Genomic DNA, 23398 nt, shown 5'->3' with positions numbered 1-23398 from the left:
GATTGATGAGGCAGAAGGTGGCCATGTCATTTTACTAGTAATTTTGGTGGCCAGGTGCATACACTTGTTCTGTGGGGTAATCTACGTGGAAGGAAATTTTGGTAATCTACAATTAGCATCACTCTCTATTATAACTACCCGTCATATCTTTGAGAAATTGCCTGCTCCTTATGTCTTTATATAAAATATGACATCTACCTCAACTTGAAAATCACACAGGGTAAATCATTGATTCATCCCCCCTTGAACGTCAATTACGAGATAACCTAGAGGTCTTATAAATCCAGTCCAGAAACAGCGCATCGACAACGTCAACATTCCACCTAGGCCCATCCCCAAAACAAACACAGTTCTCGGCGAGCTTGCATTTCATGGCCTCAAGTGAATCTTGCAATGAAAGGCTGCCTTCTCCTTTTGCAGCTGTCTCCAAAATTGCAAATGAGTCGTTTCCGATCATGCTCTTTACGCGCCCTTCAATCCCCACTGCGGATAACCATTGATTTGGGTCTATTCCTCGAGCATGATAATCTGCATCGATTCGATTACGTATCAGATTGGGTAAGTCTCGTTCTGCAGCCGGTGCATATTGAGCGCTAATTGAACCCGTGCGCCTGTACTCCTGTCTCGCTTCGACCATTGCGTAAATGTATGTAATGGTCCAGTTCTCTGTTGCTGTCGAATGGTCGAGTGCCCTTTGAATGAGAGAGGCAGTGGTCTCTGTGTGACTACGTGTACATTTCTTCTGAGCGTGGTCCATAATGGACCAAAAGAGGATTCCCGCGAAAGTCTTGGACCCGGGGCCAAGATATGGGATGATATCGTCAGGTGGTATACTAATAACCCGCATATAGTGTTGATGGTCTAGCCATATACCGCATGTAAGTCTTTGCGGTGGAGGTAACGATGCCAGTGATGAGCTGGGGCTGAAGCCAGAGTTTTCTTTATGACTTGCTCTTTGGATAATATCCCTTGATGTACCTGTAACAATTATGTCTTCCTCGCCATCGACGGTAGACGTAAGGAATTGTTTGTTTCTGGTGACATTGACATCTTTGGGAATAGGTTGGACGGTGATACCTTGCGTAGGCTTTTTAGCATCAACACCCGCAGCCTCTGCCACGTCGAATATCGTATTGAGTAACTCTGGGTGCTCATCACCACGTGTGATATTAACTAATTTCTCAATCGCGTTCTTGAGCCGGCGATTTTGATTTCGTATGTGCTGATTAGCCTCAGCTTGACGTTTTCGGAAGTTAGCTTGAGACCGCCGGCCCCGTTCACGTCGACGCTATGGTCAGGTTAGGGGTAGCGCAGACGACCAGGGGGGATGAATATGTGCTTACGCGAAGAGAATCTTCAACATCCGTTGCCGTCTCCACTTGGTGGTGATCAGAAGCTGCCAGCATCTTGAACGATTTACACGAGATTGTAATTTGTTGTTCCGACAGTTATGTGATCGTAAGGTTGAAGACTCCGAACCATTTGGCGGATTTGTCAGGTCAGAGTTATTAGTTCAGTTGAAAAGGGATTACGTTGGCGGCTTGGCGCGGCGCGATTCCATCCGATCACGTAACCGCTGACAGCGAACGGCTGAAGGGTCGGACATACACACTTGTGAGGATCCCGAGAGTTATGTGAACGGAGCATATTGACATAAATATGGAGCTGTATTATCATCATGTTGCCGCTGAAGGCAAACTGCCATATGTAGCAAAATCGTATATAAGATGACAGTTCTTGGACGTAAAGTAAGTATTATGCCACTCGACAAAGAGTTCAACAATTCTAAACAAACAGCAGCACGCATCAACAAATTGATTAAATCAGTATCCAAGAAACCTCATAAGCTATAAGTCAAAATGGTCAAAGTCGTAATTGCATCGGCTTCAAGCGGTAAGCGGCCGGCGTTGAGATGTTCCAACGTGTTCTTAAGTTGAATTCGCTTCTGAGCTGACTGGATACTTTAGCGCTGGCAAGAGAGGTCATCGATGCGCTGGTGGCTACTAAAAAGCATGATATAATTGCGCTGGTCCGAAAGGTGATAGTTTAAATACCCCTTTCCTCCTTTCCTCCCGGAATTCGAAGCTCTAACACATTAGCCCAGGATCCTGCCCAATTCCCTCCCCTTCCCGGCGTCGAATGGGTGAAGACAGCTTACGACGACAAGTCGGAATTGGTCCGCCTATTTAAGGGAGTGGAATCTGTCATTTGCTTCTTAGGTGTCCACCTAGACAAAGATAATGCTACTCAGAAACTGCTTATCGATGCTTCTATTGAGGCTGGTGTTAGGCGGTACGCTCCGTCGGAATGGGCAACGTAAGCAGACTGACTCCTATTATTTCAAACGCGGTATGATATGTTTAGCAACACGTCTACTAAAGATAAAAAACAGGGGTGTCAAATTAGAGTCTTCACTCGATGCCCTTTCGTGGTACACCGGCAAGATCGAGATCAGTCGTTATTTGGAGAAGCTCAACAAGGAGAAGAAGGTATTGCCTCCCTTGTATTACTATCCAGGTGATAATTACTGCTAATGTATCTCCTAAGGTCATTGAGTACACTCGATTCCAAGTTGGTACGTTTACGAACTACCTCGGCCATCCACATAAAACAACAAATCATGTTCACACGGTTCCATTCCTATACGACTTTGAGAGTCAGCACGCTGTGGCGATCGAAGGATCGCTTGACGATGCCATAGTATGGACCACAGTCCAAGACATCGCGGGCGTAGTTGCTCGAGCCGTAGAGTATAAGGGTGAATGGCCAGCCATCGGCGGCATTAGTGGAACCAGGGCTACTATCGGCGAGTTACTACAACTAGCTGAGGTTATTGGTATGTATCTATGAATACTAAATAGTAGTAGAACTACTTAAATGAAACCAACGCTAACATTCCTTGTAGGGAGACCGTTGAAGGTAGATTGGGTCAAGAAAGAAGATCTCGAAGCTGAAATAAGAAACGTCGGCGACATTTTTCTTCCGGACCTTCGCACCGCCACGCCGGAACAGGTTGGTGCATTCTTGCAAGCCGTGCCCACAAGAGTCTTGACTGCCATCACCCGTGGTGCTTATGATGTTACGGATGAATGGAACAAGTTGTTACCGGACTATAAGTTTACTCAACTCGAGGATTTCCTCAAGAGTGTATGGGGTGGGAAATAAGGACCAACCTGGATTAAGCAAATGTCTCTCGTGAAGGGTACGACATGCTTATATCATGGTTGGGATTTGGCGAATCACAACATCTCTTAAAGTTATTTTCGAAAGTATTAGATAAATTGACTATTGTTGGACTGAATTACCTGTAATGGAATAGAAGATTTATTTACTTTAGAAATGAGTGAATGAAAACTCAGGTTCTTAACTTATCTAGTTAGTGTCAGTATTACTGGGTTAGGGATTCAGGGGTTAATAGATCGTATGGATAAATCTTTTGTTTCTCTTTGTGTTTATTAATATTCTCTCGAATATGATCTAGGAGGTAAGGGTATTGAAAACGAAGAGACTAGAGTCGTTTAGCGAGCTTCAGCAAGGGATGCATAACGGCCATCCATCGTGTTGGGGTCCTTCAACGTTACACTAGCCTAACAAAGCAAACTGAACATATTTCTTCACAACACATATCCCGATTGTATGGTCAAGGTTCGTATCATAGTCCCATACGCCAAATAGAAATCGGGTTTGGCGAAGTCCGGCATTCCAAGCCTAACGCTTTTGTTCTATATAGGTCTAGGTACCTACCTGGTAATCATACATAGTACACTCCAATTTGCTAAACATAGTCCCTTTCCATATGGAAACCAAGCAATATCAGATGCAAAAATGCAGAAGACAACAATAACAACGACACAACGACGATAGAAGCAATGTCAGAGCCGAAGATGAATGTGGCAACAGAGCAAGGCAACACCATTGACCTTGAAGTAGTTCCAACTCCGTCAAAAGAGGGCCCGTTGGCATGGACGCAGGTTATGGGAGCGTTCATATTGAGCCTCAATACGTGGGGCCTGATGAATTCGTACGGAACGTTTCAAGCCTTCTACCAACTAGACATGCTAAACGATAACTCGCCGTTGAGTATCACCTGGATCGGGCTTACTTCAAATATAAACAAGACCATTCGAGTAACCTATTTTCGTATGAGCCATCGTTCTAAAGCTGGCTGGGCCTATCCCTGGAACCCTAGTCCCAACGCAATAATCTGCACACCTTGGGTCTCGCGCGCTTGATTAATCATTCTGGTTATTTTTGGTCTTGACCTTCGTACGACTGACTAACAGTGGGGAGTGCCAAGCTATTAGAAATACGGCGTCATCACTTGCAATATAATGACCTTGTGATTAATCGAGTTATGCTATTTTCATGTGATGAGTGTGAATGCTTACTGATGGCTTAGGTATGCAATAGATGGTTTTTATGACCTAGCTATGTTCCTAACGTCCTAGGTATCTAATGTGAAGGATATGAAATTTGGAATTTCTTTGCTTTGATATAGGGGTGGCTTGTTTTATTATACCTCTGGGACCGGCATATCACGCATAGGGTTTTGGACTCACTTGAGAGCAAGATTATTTACTTCGCATAAGAATAATGAACTGCTAGTATCGTTCCTATACCTCGAAATACTGCCTCCGTTGTTGGTGCTCTTGGTATCCCGGGAACATGGTGGCATAAAATTCCGTCCATCCACCCATCCGAACACGTAGGAGGTTATACTTCTCCGAATCCTCCGAAGCTCTCTGATAAGTCTCGAGATCGGCACAAGTCAGAGTGAGCAGATTCCCTCCAACCTTACCTTGTGCGAAATCTGCCAGGAACTGCTGCAGCTGGTCCTGGGGGAAGTCCTCCGGAATGTTCATATCCACCGGTGCCGCGTTCGATAACCCAATCTGCATGGCCTCCCCTGTGTAGCTCTCCATCGCGCGGTATATGTTTCGATGCACCGGCGCCGCGGGAAGGTCCTATCCCAGGTTCGCGAGTTAGTAATTACTTCATCTGGCATCAACGCGGATTGTCTCGGGAGCAGACAAAGAGGTGAACAAAGGAGATGAAGAACCAAGTTGACGTCTTGGGAGTAAAATACCCCTAGACTAGGCTCGAAAGAGAAGAAAACAACTCTGGAAGCTTACCTGCGCGGCTGGGACGGGCGACATGTCCGACGCGATGGGCATGCCCTTTCGGCGACCGTCCGCCGACGCGCCGCAGGCGATGCCGTCGCCGATGTAACCCTCGAAGGTTCCGACGCCGGGCGTCACCACAAACTCGAACTCGGGGCCGTATCTCTCGTAGATCCTGTCTAGCGCGCCCCGGAGGGCCGGCGCCGCCGTTGGCTCGCGTATGGTATCCACGCACAGGCGTACCAAATTATCAACGAGCCACGTCCCTAGCTCCCGGAGCTCCTCATCCCCGTCCCCGCTCGCCCACTTGGGCAAGTCCAGCGCCGCCCCTCGCAACTCCTGATACCGCACAGCCATCTCGGCGGCGTTGGCGGGGCCCAGGCTGGTGTCCTGGTATGGCTCGATCATGTCAAAGCCCCAGTCGCAGATGAGGCATCTCACCAGTTCCGGAAGCGTGGCGCGCGCGGACGCCCGGTCGAAGCACAGCTTCTTGATAGCGTATAGGGAGTCGATCGTGTTGGCTACGCCTATGCACAGTGGGGCAACTATTTACGAACATGTGAGGTCAGGTTGGTACTTGGATAGGATGATGATGGGCGGAAAGGGTCTGTGCCTTGTGATGGCGGCAAAGCGCTTGCGTAAACTCCAACGAACTAGCCCCTGTCGGTTTTGACAAAATACCTAGTGATATAAACATCTAGCGAGCTAAAACGATTCTAGAAGTGAAGGATCGATAGGCTAGCTGGAGATGAAAGAGTAATAGGGTTTGGGACGTGTAATAATCTATGGTTAATCGATTCATTGCTCTGGGTATGATCGCCCCCACAAGAAAGAAAGAAAGAAAGGGGGGGAAAAAAGAGAGAGGAAAATACACACTGATATGAAATTTTGCGCCACCGGACGTTAGATCGCGCCCCGACTCGACGCAGCCGTCGAGAAGCGCGGAGAGCATGGGCGATGGGCATATATCGGCGAGGTTGCCGTAGGCGTTGAGCAGGGTGCTGTAGTTCTGGATGACGAGCCAGGAGAGGTGACGAAGGAAGATTTCTTGGAGTTCCAAGAAGGAAGTGATCTCTGACGCAGGACGGGAGCGAAACGTCTGCTTCAGACCGCGGAGATACACCGGTCCTGCGGCGCCGTAGGTAGAGCCCTGATTGAGGGTCTGCTCTAGCGCCAACATAGGGGCGACGTTGCCGAACGTGAATTCCGACGCCCCCGTCAGCATGGGCTCATAGCACCCGTCCGCTGCATAGTTGCGGGACCAGGCACGGGTAATGGTCTTACCCGACTGGAAAAGCCCTTCACACAGCCTGTCGTCGTTGTAGAGAACAGGGTGTGCGCCGCCGGCCAGGATCGACTTGGCCGCTTCGTGAAGAATTTCTTCAGGTATGTCCTTATACACACGCAACGAGAGGCTGGGAGCGTTGACGGGGATGCGGCGTGCCGCCTTGATGCACAGGAGAGTGACAGGGTTGGCACCGCCCTCTGGAGATTCAGCATTCGTGGCCGTGTACCCGCCCACGGTGATCTGCTGTACCCACTGGTTGATGCCACCGCCCTGGGGGAAGTTTCCGCCGAGGCCGCACACAGACGTGGTGCCGTAGGTTCTGTAGTCGTAGATAAACGCACGGTTGACGAAGGCGTTCTCGCCGATTTTGATCCAGAGGCAGTCTATTATCTCCTGGGCACGCTCATGCGAGATGCTGCCTGCCTGGATATCTCGCTCGAGGAAGGGCCAGAGGATCTGGTCGAGTCGACCAAAGGATGTGAGCTCCCCAACAAGATGAAGACAGCAGTGGAAAGAGAAGATCAACTGGACCGCCTCGTGGAAGCTTGTGGGTGCGTCATTCACGAGGCGTTCCAGGCAGCTGATGACTGTTTGCATGTTCTTTTTGTCGTCCGCTTCAGTGGCCCGATCATGCGCCTGACGAGCAATCTTTGCCCAGTTCATGAGGTAGTTTTGAACACCTCTGATCGAATCTCTCGCGGAGATATAGAAAGATGCCTTGGCATCGTCCTTCTGCTTTTGGGCTTCTTCCCTCCGTTGGTCAAGATCTGCGATCATTGTTGCTAGCCCGTTATCGACCAGGGTTTGATAGTTGGGCACGACGTGTCCCATAGCCGACCACTCATTCAGTTCACCCTTCAGCCATGCGGCAATGGTTTCATCCTCATCTAGATAAGGGACAACCTCTTTTCCCCTTCCCAGCGTGAAGTCAGGGATCGCGCCGACGATCAACTCCTTGGCCGCGATGCGAGTCAAACCGGTTTCCCGCGCGATCTTGGAGTCTGGTGAGGAAAGAAGATAGGATAGCGTTCGAAGATTAGCAAGGCCCTTGCGCTCAAGAGTCGACTGTGGAATCGTCTTCTTGGGAAGCAGCTCTTTCAAGTGCGGCAAGCGTGGGAAATGCTGGCGGGTCATCCAGCCGTCTCGCCAGTGAGAGAACGTTCTCGACATGAGGCTCAAGATGCGGACACTGGGACGATCACCTCCAATGAATGTCTCCTGCGTCATATGATGCATATAATCTTGCGAGTTAAAGAAAAGGTAAGGATTGGGACTGCGAACGTCCCAGTGTGGATCTTCATACACATCGTCTCTAATCCTAACGCCGGTGATTTTCAGCTCGGTCGCTGACGGAACATACCAGTAGCTGCCGCCAATACCCTGAACGAAATCCATCAAACGATCGAGAGGTCTCTCCGGACGATCGCCGATCATGTTCTGCAGAATGTTCTCGAACCGCTGCTGGTCGTTGCAGAAGGCCACGAACATGATGCCCTCTTCGCGACTAGCCTGTCCCCTGGACTCTTCGAATGGCAGAGCTTGGCGCAGCAGTTTCCTCTGGTCGAGGTTTTCGTCTAGGACGTGCGCGCGGTGAATATGGGCGTTGCCGGCGTGCTGGGAGATTACCTCACCTTCCGGCCTCCGCCCAATCACGGCGTCTAAGGCGTCGCCAGATTGTGAGGAGATATCAGGCCAGTCGAAGAGAAACTTCTGCGTGATGCCGAAAGTGGCACCGCGGTAAGGGTCAGAACCAGGAATCAGAATGTCTTCGATTAAGCTGATAGGGTCATTAGGGTTGCTGATGTGGTCGAGGTAACGGCCACCCATGATTCGGCCATCGGGGCGTCTGCCCACTTCGAGAGCCTGGATATCTATGACAAGTCGCTCTAACGATGGGAGGATGGACGCTGCGAGCATCGTTGCAGTCTCGTGGTCGGGAGACTTGATATAGAGCAAGACATCCCCGCCAGTATTGGCGAAATTGATACCACGATCGAGGACTGTGGTAGAGATGACGATGCTCCGGTCCGTCCACTGACCCCAGAGCGCCGGAGAAAAGGCGGCAATTAAACCGCAGTCGTTGGTATGGTTCTTTATGATATCCTCGTCTAGGTTTTGGATGATCTGAATAAGTGCTTTCTGCGTTTGGCTATCTTGATCCTTGAGGAAGATGGTCAATATTTGACCGAATACGGGTCGCATGAGAAGACCGCGCTGAGCAGCGCGGAGTGTTGGGTTGAGTTTTGTTTCCATGGTGTCCTATACTAATGTACGTCTAGAATGCCACTGACGTTAGAGCAACAAGCCGGGTTGGGGAAGGTATATCTAGAAAGCTCATAGAATATATCCTTCAAACTACGCTCCTTATATCCAAGTCCGGGAGGTACTCGGCTGGCCATAACGAAAGCTATATAGTTTCATTTTCAGTCACTTTGTAGCACCATAATAGCATCGCTTGGAGTAACACTAAGACATGTGCTGTAGGGTACTATGCGCCACCCCTTTTTTAGCATACCGCCTGTCCTCAATTCTTGTTTATCTCAGTTTCTCAGACTCGAATTTATTGATTGGTAAGCTGCGGCCGCCGGCGCCTCAAATGCCACACAACGCTTGGCCTGTGTCATTATATCTGGAAGATACACAACGGGTCAAAGGCTTAGCGTTAAAACATATTTTATTTCCAATATTTCTGGTCGTTGGTGATCGTCCAGAACCAGGAGCTCTCAAGCGTCACTCTAAGTGAACTCTCCGAATTCGAGATGGCTTCCACACGGGAGGGTATAACAGCCGGATCCAGAGACGTTGACACTCTTACCAATCAGTTGCCCCACCGGTCGAGACGGGTAAGTCGCCCGAAGAAGCTTTTTAGTACACTGTAAGGCAGCGTTGATGCAGGTTAGATTAGGTAATTTAAGGAACCCGAGCTTCCTCGATGTCGAGTCTTCCGATCCAGGTGAAGGGGTCATGCGGTTGTGTAGCGTACTGCATAGGTAAGTAATATCTTGATATTCACTAATGAATTTAACTTCCAAGGTGGTTATTCAGACCTGAGTAGTGGACATGAGTCTCCAAGTGTCCTTCTGTTTCACCAGTCTCGAAAGCTTACTCTGCTCCGGTCCCCTCCCTCACCCCGCCCCCAGGCGTCGCCGAGTCAGGCGGTTCTGTAGCCGTCCGGCCGCCTCACGCACGTTAGTGTAAGACGTTTCACAACATATTTTCTTAAGTTGAATATTCTCGGATCGGAATCGACGAAAAAGCGCTGGCTAGAAGCGATCCCTCGCATATCTAGGTTGGTAAATATGCACCTAATATGCGCCGGCCCATCTATCGAGTCAACATAGACATCCGGCAGTAAGCAGGCTTGACAAATAGTGTTCCGACAGACATCAGTCACGAGAACCTCGCATCCGATGTATATACCATTATCCAACCGGTGGATGTTCGATTCTCTATGGGAGTTATGTAAGTTGATCAAGTGGTTTCTGTATGACATAAACGTAATATACCGGTAACCTAGCCTCTATTTTATTCTGCTCGTGCGCCTTATTCTGCTTGAATAAGCGGTATTTGTGTCCAACGTCTCCAGAAGCTCCTAGATTATTAGCGAATAAGGTCAAAGTTTCCCTATAGTGATTCTGTTCAACTGAGTTCTGTTTGCCCTTTGACTTACTTATTACATAACGTTGAACAGCCCCAGATGGAATTGGGCATGGCCTCTAGTAATCCCTAAGTCCTATGTAAAACCTGCGGGCAACATTTCTAGACATGTAAAGCTATGGTCCTCGTACATTATTAAGCCTCACATATAGTATGTTTTGGAATATTTTCTCTAAACTGGACCTCTTGGACTATACTTCAGGCTAAATCAATTGCTGACTGCCAACTTCTAAAGTAAGAGTTAGATAATTGTATCTTAGTAAATATAGATAGCATAGCGAATATATGTATGTTCAAATATCGTATTCACATATCACTCTCATGTATCGTCTAATTGGATATTGGCCTGCCCTATTGGTGAAGTATGATGTGGAAGCCAGGAGATGTTCCGGTATAAATATTCCTCAGGGGCTGTGGTACAGTAACTTGGACCTTGATGCCGAGTGTCGCGTTAGTAAAACCAGCATCATTAATGTCCAGTACTCCGTTTGATCCCACTGGGGGTTCGAGAGCCTTAAGTGAAACATTTGCTTGGAACATTGTAGACTCCCGATACAAAACCCACTGGAACTCTAAATGGCTATTATCCGTAGGGTTGTCCGGGTCCAGCGTCAGTCCTGCATCGAACGTATATGTTTCATTACTCTTGACTTGGACGATCAGTGGATCCGGGCCTTGTTGGCCATTGATATTTAAGACGGGCGGATGCCCAACTTTTGAGAAGTTCGAAGTGAGAGTCCATTGCATTCGAGCCGCAAAATCATCTTGGTAAGCCGTTCTCCAGCGCCAGATAGATGCTTGTGGCGTTGAATACTCTTGTCCGTCAAGGCCAATCGTATTTCTACGGAATCGACAAAATGGTTTGTATCAATCCCACCCGCCCAATCAACTAGAGCTAGGGACCGACTATATCTTCCACCCCAACTACCCCAGTAGATGCGATCACGGTAACCAAGGCCGTTCTGTATTAGCAACAGGAAACTGGGAGTATCACCTTCCATGCCGAATACAACTTGCGGGTATAGGGAACCCAGGGGCCCAAGACGGATATTGGCGTCTAACCAAGGGTTTTGTACAAGAGTGATGAGTTTACACAAGGACACCCAGCGAGGGATATCCTAGTCCAGGTTGCCAGTGAATACCTACCATAGCGGGGCTGCATGGGTTCGTGGAACGCTTCCAACTTAGATAATTATGCCATGTATAATAATCATTGGATTCAGACCCAATCGTTCCAACATTGTGGAATGATTCCAAAATGTGGAATGGTCTCGTAAAATAGAACGATTCTGCTATTCACGTGACTTTCACGTGATTTTCACGTGAAAAAGTGGGGTGAAAGTCAAAAAATTTAAAAAAAGTGAAAAGACTGGTCCTCGAACCCACAGCTCCCGCGTTTGTGTAACCATAAACCCCACAATAAGGTTTAAAGTTTAAACGTTTGAGCTAATGGGACGAGGTGGCCAATCTCATCAAATTATTTCAGAATGGAAATTCATTCGATTTTAGCCCTTATAGCCTTTACTTTTGAAAAGGTAAAATTTTAACTTAGAAAAAAAAAAGTAAAAAAATTTTTTTTTTTCGAAATTTTTATAAAAATATCATGCGGAATGATTACAAATTGTGGAACGCTACCTACATTTGCGGAACGATTCCACATGCGATTTTAAAATAAACCTTGCTTACATAAGAAACGCCCCACTAATATCCGAATCCAGCCAATCAGAGGCCTTAGATCCGCGGAACGTTCCACCCCCACCAACCGTTCCGACATTGTCAAATCATTCCACGAACCCACATTTTGCCGCTATGGTAAGCATTCCATGCATAAATAGATACGACATAAAATATGTCTAGAAAATGAGCTCGGATCCAAGGACCCGTATCGTCTTGGTCTGATATCGTATATAGTCTGATTCGCGACCTTAACTCGCCGGCGTCTGAAGAGGACATGGTGTTGTTGATATGAAGTAACGCCTGAGCGAGTGTATTTGTTCCCCCCACCCCGCAATAAAAAGGGGCTCTTGGGATTCTTGTAAGGCGAGGATGATGCGCTTGGCACCCTCGCTCAAAGGCTCGTGCAATGCCGCCCTCCCATATGTCTAAGTATACATGAATTAGTATACATTCATTTTTATTTGCCGATTGAGGCTAAGGAGCCTTACGGATAGTCCTAAAGTAACCAGCGATAGTAGCTTTTCGGCGCTATCATATGGTGAATTTGGATTGACATGTTGGTTCAAGTTTTCCACAACTTCTCCATAAGCATTGATTATTTTGTTCATCTCCTCGGGGTGAGTCTCGTTTTGGAGCCACCAGCCCGATTTCAGTAGTAACCGTTCTTCTGAACTTGCGGTAGCGGGGGGTATACGTCTCCAGTTTCTGTGCCCATTTTGGAGACGGAGTGTTCGAATTTCGCGCAATAGTTTGGCCGATATAAGCAACCTCCTCTTAAGAAAGGTTCCGCGAGGAAGGTGTTCATTTTCATAGTCGCTATTGCCAGCGACCTGGCTCTGAAGCTTTTTTGATCTCGTGCCTGGAGTGAAAATAATGCGTCCGAAATACTCTATTCTAACACCTAATAGAGGGATATTCAAGACTGTCCTAGCGTGCGAGTCGTCGACGCTGGCTACAGCGGTTGCTGCGTTGGCGGTCACATAGACACTCCTTATCTCTCCGTCTGCGATGGCTGGCCAATCTGCCAGGGGCCGACTACGACGACACAGATGACAACGCCTCTTTGCTGTCCTACCTTTGTGAACGATTGCCCTAGTTACACGAAGGTAATCGCAAGAATTAGCGGAAATCTCCAGGTAATCACCACAAGCTTCGGCACGACACTTGATAGCCAGGCCATACCAACTATCACAAGCTCCGGGGAGGCGGCGTCAAAGACTTTAGAGGGTGCTGCAGCGGATTCAGTCCCTCGAATGGGATTAGTAGGTGGCGGTATTTTAGCTGCAGCAGCAGCAGCTTTAATCTAAGTTAACGGCTAGATATATGTCTTGGTTTTTGTATTTAATACTATGGAAGCAAGGGGCGAGAAGGGACTGGATTATTTAATTAAGAACAGCAAGAGAGTTTACTTATACGATCATCACATAGCCCAAACACGGCTGGTCGACTAGGAGTGTCGAAGAAGATGCCGAAAAGAGTATTTGACAAGGGGCCTGATTGGATCGATGCAATAATTGGCTTTTCGAAATTCTAGAAACTCTGTATAGCTTAGGTACCTGGCTGTTGTTAGTTTAATCGCGGAATTTAGCTTATATATAAGTAGGCACCTATAGATTATATGGCCATTTTCAAAAGTCATTGTTTTCCCCTTGTTATTACGCCTGGCGTAAGGTACCTACCTATTATGTTAATATGAGAATAATATTGGTAACTACCTTGGAATTTAAGAGGTATTGGAAGTTTGCGTTGGATGATAATGTCGTAGCGGGGGTGATAAGCCACTAATGGTGCGCTAAATTGCATATTGCATATTGCATAAAACCCCATATTACGCTAAAATGTTGAAAGTTAGCACGGACGGTGTTGCCATTAATCTTGGTTTAAAGTTGAAAAGGTGAATCATTCATCTTCTTTGCTCATAACATCCTGTCATGAAACTTACTAAATCAAAGAGATAATAAAAGTTGGTCACAACTAATTGATCCGTGTGTTGTTGACCTGGTCTCCCCGTTATTTCCAGGGGTAACCATTGCGCTGGAGACTACAGAGAGAAAGAGATGGAACAACGTGGCAGTTAATGTCTTAAAAGAACACCTCACATTCTCATAGGTAACCACACAACTAACCGAGAATCAGAGCTCGACAATCACTTAGACAACTACCTTAGGTAGGTAATCACTACCAACCTAAATATTCTGGAATGGGTAAACCCATTTAGTCAATTAATGTTTCCTTTGCATATATTTATTTTCCATGTCTTTGAACAACCACCGCATCTTATGCACTTTACAAAACCCTTTGGTTCTATCATATTGACACGGATGCGATTCCTCCTAGCTAATGTTGGACTACTTGACTTCCAACTATGGATTCAGACGAGCAAGCATCTCATGAAGGAGTCTCATCAAACTCCAAAACAAAGATGAACGAAGGAGATACTCAAAGTATTAGCGTTTCGTCCGAGATCAAATCGATATCCATCTCTAGCTCTCACGACTCTTCGGGCGATATAGATGGTGTTGAGGAGCATCGTAACATGATGCTTGCCAGTCTACTCGAAGATTATATCCGTACCCGCGCTGCCGAGTATCTCAACGCTACTAATCCGGGACAGAACTATACGAGGCAGTCCCCAGAGATCCAGCCTCTTGCTCGGCAACTGTTTGCGGACGCAAGCCGAACACTATCATCCAATGGAGTGATATCCGACTTGGCGATATCTGATGCCGTGAGAAATTCTCGTCGCCAATACCTGTCAGCCTTAGATAATCTGGTTGCTGGCTCTCAAGTACCGACCTCTCACCTCCCTAACGCGATGCGAGACTTAGTCCTTGGAACGTCCCAACTTACCCTTATGCCGCATCCATCTAATGACTTGAAACTGACTCTCCAGCCACCCCCAGTACGAAGTCACTATCAATCTTCCTTCCAAGAAGGCGCTCTTTTAGGGAAAGGTGGCTTCGGAAAAGTATATAAGTGTTTTAACCCCTTGGATCGAGGAACATATGCTGTAAAGAAGATCCAGCTATCCCCGAGACTCGGGAGAAGGTTTCGCGATGGGAGACTTGAAGAACTTCAACATATTCTACGTGAAGTACAAGCTTTGGCCGCGCTAGATCACCCTAACATCGTGCGATATCATGCTACCTGGCTTGAGGAGCCTCACCAACCACAGCCAGTCGAAATCACACATGGTACGTGGTTACTTTAGTCTGTTTAGCTATTATTTACCCTATGAATCATGCATACCGTCCGCACGGTTGAACTCTAGTTTAACATAACGATGATCGCTAACTTACAGTGTTAGATTCTAGCACGAGAGCCGACGTAGGTCAAAGGCAACAATTGTTATTAGATCACCGGCCATTCTCTCACGATGAAGGGGACAGAGCAGAGCTGTCAGTAAGTGGTGGGGTTGTTTTTGCAGAAGACACTCCATCTTGCCGTGACAGCAAAGCCAACGACCAATTGGTTAACGACCGGCAGTGGTTCGAACAGCGCACCTCTAGTAATGCTGCTATCGAGAGTCTTTCCCTGTCAAATACTAGCGATATATTTACAGACGGGAAAAGTAAGCCATCAAACTCAAATGAAGAGAAGGAGACTTTTGATGCAGTCGGACACATCTTATACATACAAATGTCGCTATACCCAATGACACTAGCTCAGTATATATCTCTTTCGTCAGGCGGAAGTAACGCCGTAAGACATTGCTTTCATCTTGTTCCTAGTCTTAGGCTCCTTCATGCCATACACGCTGGGCTACAGTACATCCACACTAAAGGGTTTATACACCGGGACATTAAGCCAGGCAACATCTTTCTCTCGTTGCCCGACACTGAGCCACGAGGCGGATACTGTAGCCTTGCATGCAATTCCTGTCGAGCGAAGGCCGAAAATTTGCCTCCGCAATGGCTTAATCCGCGTATTGGCGATTTCGGGCTAGTGACCCAGCTCGCGCGCGAGGGGTTGCCCCCATCATATGCAAGCGACGACGGCTCGACAACGTCAGATAGTCCTGTGGGTACTACCTACTACCGACCCCCACCCTCTAAAGATGCCGACAATGAGAAAGTCGACATCTTCGCCCTGGGTATTGTGTTCATCGAGACGATGTGCCCTTGTACCACAGCCATGGAACGAGCTGATATGCTCAAGGGACTGCAGATGGGCTATGTACCGAAGAGTCTTGAGCAAGGGTTAAAAAACGAGGGATACCCCCCCGAAGTTATCGACGACGTAGTTTTGCTAGCGGAGGCAATGGTTTGCCCTGACTCTAAGGCTAGATGGTCTAGCCAGCAAGTGGACGAGGCGATCGAAAGGGTTCTACGTAGATGCGAAAGCTCATATCTGTGACTTCCCCAAACCAAAAATCGCTAGTAGCTTGTATACTAGAGGTACTTACTTGGACGGGTCGAGGCTATGATCTTCTACCTTGTTATCATGGTGAGGCTCGGAATTTTCGTCACCTATGTAATATACGATCCATCTCATGTAAATAATAGGGGCGCGATTACGTTCACCCAAATATCACTTTTTAATCACTGCTTGTAATCAGAAGGATTAGCAAGACAAGATGCTTCGGAACAGTGTGAAAATATCTATAACTTATTATATCTAAAGATAACTTGGAGATTCTTGCTCACTTAGTAGACTTATACCAATATTATATGGGAGATAAGTTTGAATACGACGCAGCCACTAGGACGAAGAGTAGATCCGCTCTTCACGGCCGTACTCAAACGAATATGGATTTTTAAATAGATTATATCAACGGCTTGAACTGCAGGTAAAGCATTAGACGGTAAGTATTAAGTTTCTTCGTATGGATATAGCGTTGATGGGTTGAAGTCTGCTCAACTCGATATTATATTGACTTAGGTACCTCTCTACGTTTCTATTAGGAATAAAGATTGGTTTGCAGTTTCTATATCAATTATCCGTTATTGTACGGTCCTTAAATTCTGGAGATAAAGGTTTATTCTGTTGGGCGACTTTTTGCTGAAGAGAAATATATAAGGTAGGTAGGTAATATAGTTTCTATCGTCTTCTGTAATACAGATGGATTTCATTCATTCATTTTAAACTAGTTCTTCACAATAGTATGTCCATAGGTAGAGAATGTGTTATAGATATCCTACGACAATGTACCTATGCGGGTTGTTAAATTATAGTAGGATTCAGGATTGTTTGGAATATGGTCATATAGAAACGTGAACTTCAAAATTGATAGCGTACCGTAGTGTAGTTCCGGTTAATGACGGAGTGTGGAAAGCTATCCGGAGTTGACTGTGGCTGTGCTCGTGTTGCTCTCGGGATGTGGAGCCAATAATTCAAGCGGCACCTCGTTTACGCAGTACTATGTACATCCCATTGAAAATCTTAGCGCCTTGGTAGGGGTCCAGGTGGAGGCTATTACTGCGGGATTACGTACCTAGACGTTGATACCGTTAATAGTGCCGTTAATACCTACAAACGGGAGGTACCTAATGTCAAATCTGCCTTAGGCCTTAGGTGTGTACACTACGGCAGCAGGGCGGATCGCAATGTCTGGATGTGCAGTACATGTACGAGCTAACCTAAGGTACCGAGGTGCAGTACCTGTATCTTTTGGATCTTTAGGCGCCGAATTATTTTAGATCAAACATCCTTACTAGGTATTTTCTTCATCATTACATCTTCCTCTTCCTCTTCACCTTCGCCTTTGCCTTCGCAGTCTTGTCGCGACGAGCTCGACTCTTTTCTACCGTACATATTTGAACCTATTGAACCTATTGAACCTATTGTAGCATCCAATATCGAGCATCGATCGTTATACAATCCCTGTACCTATACAGGCCCCCCTCTTATACCCTTTCCCTCTCTGCCTGTATTCAATTTATTCAATTTACGATAGCGATTCGCCTATTCACCTTTTCGCCTGCCCGCATCGGGCCAGATATCGATCCGCCTGCTAATTTCGTGATACCTCTTTCACACCTAACTACGTCAACAAGGTTTCCCCAACACCTGTCGACTTTCACCTTAGAGCGCATTGAATATCTCGCCTGTTTGCGTCGCTATCGATTGCATTAGATTTATTCTCGTGTGCTCCGTATTCTTTTTATCCCCTACCGAATCCGAACCCGATATCCCGACTCCCATTTATCCTAGATGTCGCAATAGATTATAAGATATTCTTCGATTTGCTACCATGAATGAAGGGTCGTACAATAATGTCGTCCGGAGCAATAGCCCGTTCTCCCCAATGTGAGTTCATGCTTCCGTTGCAAATACTCAGGATATATATTAGGACCGATCTAGTCTATTCGTTACATGTACTAACACCTATGTTACGCACACAGGACACCTTCTACTCCCAATACATACAAGGCGAATGTGAACCGAACGAAGACAAGAAAATGGGTGGAGGCAAAGGTTCAAAGCTACGACGGTGATGATTGGGGTAACGAATACGAGGACGAATATGGCGAACCCGAACCAGAACCCGAGCCTGCACCTAGGGTCGCTGCGTTACGACAACAAGCGAACTCCCAGCAACCAAGAACATTCTCTCAATCTTCGACCGGCATAGTTAATTCGTCGAATAGACCCGGCCCTTTTGGGGCAAGAGGCCCTAGCGGCCCGCCATCTTTACATATACAGACTGGAGCGGATTTAGGATCTCGCCCAGTCGACACTACTACGTTTGCGTCGGATCAAGGCTCAGCATCGTCTCGCCTTCCCCTTCGTGATGGGAGTAGGAGCCGAGAAGGAGCTCCTCTTAGTGAAATTAATGCCCCTGGGTCAGGTTCTCGGCCGGGATCTATATCAACCCAACTATGGACCCAAAGAGCCGCATCTCCCACAAAATCCTCGAATTTGGTTAGACCTTCAGACCTTTATAATCGGGCGGATGAAGATAAGGAGAAAAAAGGTAAACCTATGGAGTCGGGCGGGCTTAGTATAGAAGGTAGTTATGGTCGAGGCAGTGCAGTTGAAAGTGAGGGAGAACGTACAAATCAGCGGCGGCTTTCTCCCAGTCCAAAATTGCCGGACCTAGCACGTTTGTCTGGGTTCGGCGACGACTTTTTCTCGACCCCTGGAAATTATAACCCTCGGGCTCGTTCGACTTTATCGACAATTACGGACACTCAGCGGACGGATGGAGCAAGGGATGCACCTGGCCCGTTAACTGGGCCAGATAGCAAACGGCGCGACACTGCTGGAATCACTGATGGAAAGAATCCCTCAGGCGTCTTGGTGGGACCGAAGCTTGAACCAAATCCCCAAATCATTATGCCGCCAGTGGATGCTGATTTAGAACCGAATAAGAGCAACACCGTCAATACATCCCACCAATCTACCGTGCTTAGACCCCAACTTCCTGGGACTTGGGTGTCCGAAACTATCAGCGTCGACTCCGGACATCCAACGCCCACAGAAAAGGTCGAGGGGCCCGGCCCGGCCTCCTTGGGCAGCATCGCAAATACTAGCGTGCCTCCAATGAGCATAGGACACGCGGAACCTGCTGACCTCGAACCAACCACTGCTATTCGACGGCTGCCGACAAAATATGACGACCCAGACGCGACGACGGAAAATAAATCCATGCGTACGTCTGAGAACGAGTTCAATAATGCTACCGGAAAACATGATGATATCGTAGCTTCAAAAGTAATTGCCGCTGGACCCGGTTATCATCCAACGCCTCGGTCTCTTCCGCCTCTGAAGACAGATAATCACCTCGCTTCACCTAATACTGCCTCACCAGACAAGCGCGAAGCGTCCGGAGTAGCTAACATGGGACTACCGGCATTACAATACAGTGACTCTCCGCGCCAGCCGCCCTCGGCTCGGCAGAGTGCAACCGCCAGCTCAGGTTTCACTCCTACAGCGCCGTTAAACCCACGCCGGTCCATCATTGCTCCAACAGAGTTTGCAACACCTACAATACAGGAACGAAAATCCACTATGAGCACTGTTCATACCGCGTCTCCTGAAAAGGAGAGCGATAAGCTAAGAGAAGAGATAATCAAATCTCTAAGCGCAAGTCCGGCCACTACGCCTGACGCAAGCACTATCCTAGGCGCGTCTAACACTGCCTTTGATCCAACGCAAGGTAGTCCAACCCGGGAGAGTACATATTTATCTGATGTCTACGATGATTACTTAGCACCAGTGGAAGATAAGTCTCTTCAAGAGACAGGTTTACTTCTTAAGCAGGGATCGAAGGTAGCGAATTATGGAATTGATGACACTGGGACGGAGCCTGAGCTCGAACGAGACCTACAGGAGGGAAGCACGTTTCCGGGTATCGCTCCTTTGAGCCCACGTAGAAGCCCAGAACAAGGCACTGCACGTCCACAAAAACGGTTCTCGTGGGAGAATGATCCAAAGAAGGGCGTGCCTAGTTCTGCTGGGGGGACTCCGAGTGTGCTAACCACCCCCAGTGAACCGACCAAGAGTAATCAGATCGAATATCAACATCCCCTAACGACAGAGCTGGGTTCGGGTGCTACTCCTTCAAACGCTCTACAAATCCGAACAGAGAGCCGTGCCACCATATCTCATCAAGTTTCTGATGTTAGCAGCCGTGCCCCTGGAGATCTGTCGATAACAGGGCTTGATTCACCCTCTCCTGTTTCGCTGGTGACGGATAATGGCCCTAGAACTCAATCTGCAGCTCCTGAAACATCGCGTTTATCCTTCGCAGATGAGAAAGAGCAAGTCCTAATTCAATCATCATCAAACACGTCGTCGTCCGAACAACATCCTGCTCTAGCCCAGCCAATCGAGCTTATTTCCGAACCATCACCTGCCCTTCAACCAGCCCCAATAGCCCAACCGTCTTCGCAAGGGAAGATCATGGCGTTTAGAGATATCCTCAATATTGTATCAATCGAACAGAGAATCCAGAAATTTGATGAAACACGAGCTCAGTTTTATTCGATGGATTCCGGCTTGTCGAACTGGATTATGCACATGCAGAGCCAGCCGGAGCATGGAATAGCCTCAACGACGTCGACAGGTGGGCGAATGTCTCCTTCTGGCGTCCAGTCTCAAGCCGAACAACCATACTATCAACAATACTTAAATGCTAGTAACCCTGATGCACCGGTACAACGTGGCAGGGCTGCGAGTGGCAATTTGCAACAGATGTTAACGGGACAATCTATGAGCAACTTTGGCTCATCTGGTGCTCAGGTTGGGACAAAGAGTAAGGAACTCTTACAGGCCGCAGGGGCGTTTGGCAATAAGGGTGTGAAGTCGGGCATGAAATTATTCAACAAAGGCAAGAACAAACTTCGCGGAACGGGGGATAAGGGCTTTTTTCAATAGCATTACCCCTATCTTCATCATGTTTACCTTTCTAGTAGGAAGGTCGTATGAAAACAACGGCATTGCGTTGCAGCATTTCGTCTAACAAAGATATGGTGGAAGCTGTGATCGGAGAAGATTCTTATGCGATAGGCAGAGGCAATGTTTCCCTGTCGTTCATATACTCAAGTCTGGGCTTTTCATACGTATTGTACTAATTCATCTTGTGGGGATACGCGTTTCTCAATCGGGTTGAGCAAAGGAATTCAGGCGGCGGTGTGTAGGCTGTACGATTTACTGGGAGACCGGGGGCATATATTTGATCGAAGGATGGAGGTAATTCGATCTAAGATGCCATAATACTAAAATGATTTCTATTACTCGCCTCATCTAGCAATGCCATGACAAGTCCTTTCTTATATAGAGCTATCCAATCGAATGGATTAGATATTAGGCATTATGTGTTATTTTGTGGCGTGCCCGCGCGGTTGCGTAACGTGTCTTGGATATTCGTCTCGAGTAATCCGTCGGTAAGGTAATTTCGCCTATCAAGGAACTAAGGCGTATGAGGATCAATATAGTCGCACAATAGATATGTTATCCGTATTCGGTGACAGCATGTTTACCTCTAGGTGCCCAAGTATCTTCCAGGTGTCTGCTCACAGTATGTACGTCAATAAAACACTCGATATGTTGCTATTTTATGTTACTGTCATCCCCGCTTGCCGCTCCGTGTTCATTCCGCTTGTTTAGCGCTACTACCTTACCACATACGCGGAGACTTGACGTGCTGCCACGAGGAAAGGAAGAGAAAAGGTAGGGGTAGCAATACATAGAATTTATGTCTCTTCTATAAGACAGACTTGTCGAATATATTATTTTTAGCAAAAGCAAATCACAATTACTATCATCACTATGGATTATCAACATCATCAGCGGCGAGACATTACTATTAACCGCAAAGCTTGATGGTTTTAAAGGAAAGAAACTAGGAGAATAGTACCTGTGATCCATGAAATCTACCTGTAAGTAAGTAGTAATATTACTAGCATATCTGAAGCTTAACCAAGTTCAACGTGATGTTGACTGCATTCGCACGTGTGGACAGGGGAGGCGATCCTTCTCCCTACCAAGTTATGTAGATATTATCATTGTTGATATAAGTTTTTTGATTGGTTGAAAGAGAAGCAATAAGAGATATTCAGCTTAACACAGCCACCAAAGCCGCGGACCAGCAGCAGAAACATTCTCCACACTTATAGGACTTATTATTATTATTACGCCCCCAACCTGAAAAGTTCACTTATTAGAGTAGAGGCAAAAAATGCCTTCCTTCGAGCCCCCAAATAGTGCCACCACCATCGTCTTCATCACCATCACCACCACCGGGGATCTTGGCTCGTGCTCCCTATTTTTAAGCTCGTAGCCCTATGAGAAGCCACTTAGACAAGGAGCTAAGCCGAGTCCAGCCCAAATAAGCCCCGAGAACCCATAGAAAAAAGCCTTATGTAGAGGCAACAAAAAAAGGGTCGTACCGTGGTGTTGTGGTATCTATCATAAGATACACTTACACGGGTAGAACCTGACTTAACTGGGTTAACTGGGTCAACTGGGTCAAGAAAAGCTCCCCAGCCTGCCCACCTTGCCCAGCTCCAGGTACCAGCAGACCAGTAATAAAAAATCGGATCCCACCAATCCACCATCACCCCCAGTCCCCGTTCCATCCGCCGTCTAGCTCCATCCCAGCCCTTTCAGGTCCAGGGCATCCTAGCAATTTCAATTCTAGATTTCGCTACTTCGTTAAGGGACGCGAACACGTTCGTCTCTCACCGTCGCTTCTGTTCTATTGCTCCATTGCTCCATTGCTCCAACTCCACCCTTCCTCCCAACATCCTCTCCCTATCGTCGTCATCGTCGACGTCGGACGCTCGCTTCGCTTTTTCCGAACTTTGGGTTGCTCACCGTAATTATTTATATTTAAGATCGATTGTATCTTTACCTTATGAGATACTTCCCTACCCTTGTCGTTTGCGTCTTCTACTCCGTTTAGGTAGTCGTCCATTTCGCAAACACACGGCCATACTCCCTCGTCTAGAATTCGCATCTGGATATCTTCGTGGCGACGTATATCCCCTTAATATTAATCAATTCCACGTGGGTACGCCTGTCAGTTACCGAACTGTTAATTTGATATCCTGCCACATTTGTCCATATTCGTCGACTAGGATTGCGCTCTTAGAGGAAGGGATATTTTAAAAAATACGACAAGCTGCTAGGAGGCCGACTGCATTGCAGCGGGCTCTGCATTCAGCACCCGGATCAAGCGCTGTTTAAAATAATGTTGCGCATTTAATTT

At 47.2% G+C, this 23398-nt stretch overlaps 7 protein-coding genes across 7 annotated transcripts; 4 read left to right on the top strand and 3 right to left on the bottom strand.

The window, feature by feature from the left end:
* Positions 1 to 102: 102 nt before the first annotated feature.
* Positions 103 to 1512, bottom strand: F4817DRAFT_354603 (uncharacterized protein). Its single transcript, XM_049305547.1, has 2 exons — positions 1344 to 1512; positions 103 to 1288 (listed from the first exon to the last, which is right to left on the bottom strand). Exons 1-2 carry the CDS (start codon positions 1404 to 1406, stop codon positions 251 to 253), a joined length of 1101 nt encoding a protein of 366 aa, XP_049153602.1. The 5' UTR covers positions 1407 to 1512; the 3' UTR covers positions 103 to 250.
* A 57-nt stretch (positions 1513 to 1569) lies between these two features.
* F4817DRAFT_354601 (NAD(P)-binding protein) lies at positions 1570 to 3297 on the top strand. Its single transcript, XM_049305546.1, has 7 exons — positions 1570 to 1748; positions 1801 to 1893; positions 1968 to 2038; positions 2105 to 2316; positions 2393 to 2489; positions 2548 to 2836; positions 2906 to 3297. The coding sequence occupies exons 2-7, from the start codon at positions 1860 to 1862 to the stop codon at positions 3163 to 3165; spliced, it is 963 nt and encodes a 320-aa protein (XP_049153601.1). The 5' UTR covers positions 1570 to 1748; positions 1801 to 1859; the 3' UTR covers positions 3166 to 3297.
* A 572-nt stretch (positions 3298 to 3869) lies between these two features.
* On the top strand, positions 3870 to 4232 carry F4817DRAFT_321404 (uncharacterized protein; the record flags this gene model as incomplete). The annotated part of the gene is made up of 1 exon (XM_049301285.1): positions 3870 to 4232. The coding sequence occupies one exon, from the start codon at positions 3870 to 3872 to the stop codon at positions 4230 to 4232; it is 363 nt and encodes a 120-aa protein (XP_049153600.1).
* Positions 4233 to 4613: 381 nt separating this feature from the next.
* Positions 4614 to 8661, bottom strand: F4817DRAFT_321403 (PFL-like glycyl radical enzyme; the record flags this gene model as incomplete). Its single annotated transcript, XM_049301284.1, has 3 exons — positions 4614 to 4964; positions 5133 to 5665; positions 5997 to 8661. The coding sequence occupies 3 exons, from the start codon at positions 8659 to 8661 to the stop codon at positions 4614 to 4616; spliced, it is 3549 nt and encodes a 1182-aa protein (XP_049153599.1).
* A 1755-nt stretch (positions 8662 to 10416) lies between these two features.
* On the bottom strand, positions 10417 to 12547 carry F4817DRAFT_362732 (DUF1593-domain-containing protein; the record flags this gene model as incomplete). The annotated part of the gene is made up of 6 exons (XM_049306562.1): positions 10417 to 10878; positions 10911 to 11183; positions 11860 to 12005; positions 12041 to 12167; positions 12231 to 12406; positions 12511 to 12547. 6 exons carry the CDS (start codon positions 12545 to 12547, stop codon positions 10417 to 10419), a joined length of 1221 nt encoding a protein of 406 aa, XP_049153598.1.
* Positions 12548 to 13609: 1062 nt separating this feature from the next.
* Positions 13610 to 16287, top strand: F4817DRAFT_354592 (kinase-like protein). Its single transcript, XM_049305545.1, has 3 exons — positions 13610 to 13909; positions 14080 to 14936; positions 15050 to 16287. The coding sequence occupies exons 2-3, from the start codon at positions 14108 to 14110 to the stop codon at positions 16096 to 16098; spliced, it is 1878 nt and encodes a 625-aa protein (XP_049153597.1). The 5' UTR covers positions 13610 to 13909; positions 14080 to 14107; the 3' UTR covers positions 16099 to 16287.
* Positions 16288 to 17398: 1111 nt separating this feature from the next.
* Positions 17399 to 21498, top strand: F4817DRAFT_354589 (uncharacterized protein). The gene is made up of 2 exons (XM_049305544.1): positions 17399 to 17991; positions 18087 to 21498. Exons 1-2 carry the CDS (start codon positions 17936 to 17938, stop codon positions 21061 to 21063), a joined length of 3033 nt encoding a protein of 1010 aa, XP_049153596.1. The 5' UTR covers positions 17399 to 17935; the 3' UTR covers positions 21064 to 21498.
* The last annotated feature ends 1900 nt before the right edge of the window (positions 21499 to 23398 follow it).

This window comes from Daldinia loculata (assembly GCF_022478755.1).
Source record: "Daldinia loculata strain CBS 113971 unplaced genomic scaffold F4817scaffold_113, whole genome shotgun sequence".
NCBI lineage: Eukaryota > Fungi > Ascomycota > Sordariomycetes > Xylariales > Hypoxylaceae > Daldinia > Daldinia loculata.
The sequence above is the reverse complement of the archived record's forward strand: the minus strand, read 5'-3'. Positions and strand labels throughout refer to the sequence as shown.

Coding starts and splice junctions, on each gene's coding strand:
- F4817DRAFT_354603 (XM_049305547.1), bottom strand. CDS start 1,406: ATGCTGGCAGCTTCTGATCACCACCAAGTGGAGACGGCAACGGATGTT. Junction 1,289..1,343: donor ATGTTGAAGATTCTCTTCGC/GTAAGCACATAT, acceptor ACCTGACCATAG/CGTCGACGTGAACGGGGCCG.
- F4817DRAFT_354601 (XM_049305546.1), top strand. CDS start 1,860: ATGGTCAAAGTCGTAATTGCATCGGCTTCAAGCG. Junction 1,894..1,967: donor AATTGCATCGGCTTCAAGCG/GTAAGCGGCCGG, acceptor TGGATACTTTAG/CGCTGGCAAGAGAGGTCATC. Junction 2,490..2,547: donor AGCTCAACAAGGAGAAGAAG/GTATTGCCTCCC, acceptor GTATCTCCTAAG/GTCATTGAGTACACTCGATT.
- F4817DRAFT_354592 (XM_049305545.1), top strand. CDS start 14,108: ATGGATTCAGACGAGCAAGCATCTCATGAAGGAGTCTCATCAAACTCC. Junction 14,937..15,049: donor GCCAGTCGAAATCACACATG/GTACGTGGTTAC, acceptor TTACAGTGTTAG/ATTCTAGCACGAGAGCCGAC.
- F4817DRAFT_354589 (XM_049305544.1), top strand. CDS start 17,936: ATGAATGAAGGGTCGTACAATAATGTCGTCCGGAGCAATAGCCCGTTC. Junction 17,992..18,086: donor AATAGCCCGTTCTCCCCAAT/GTGAGTTCATGC, acceptor TTACGCACACAG/GACACCTTCTACTCCCAATA.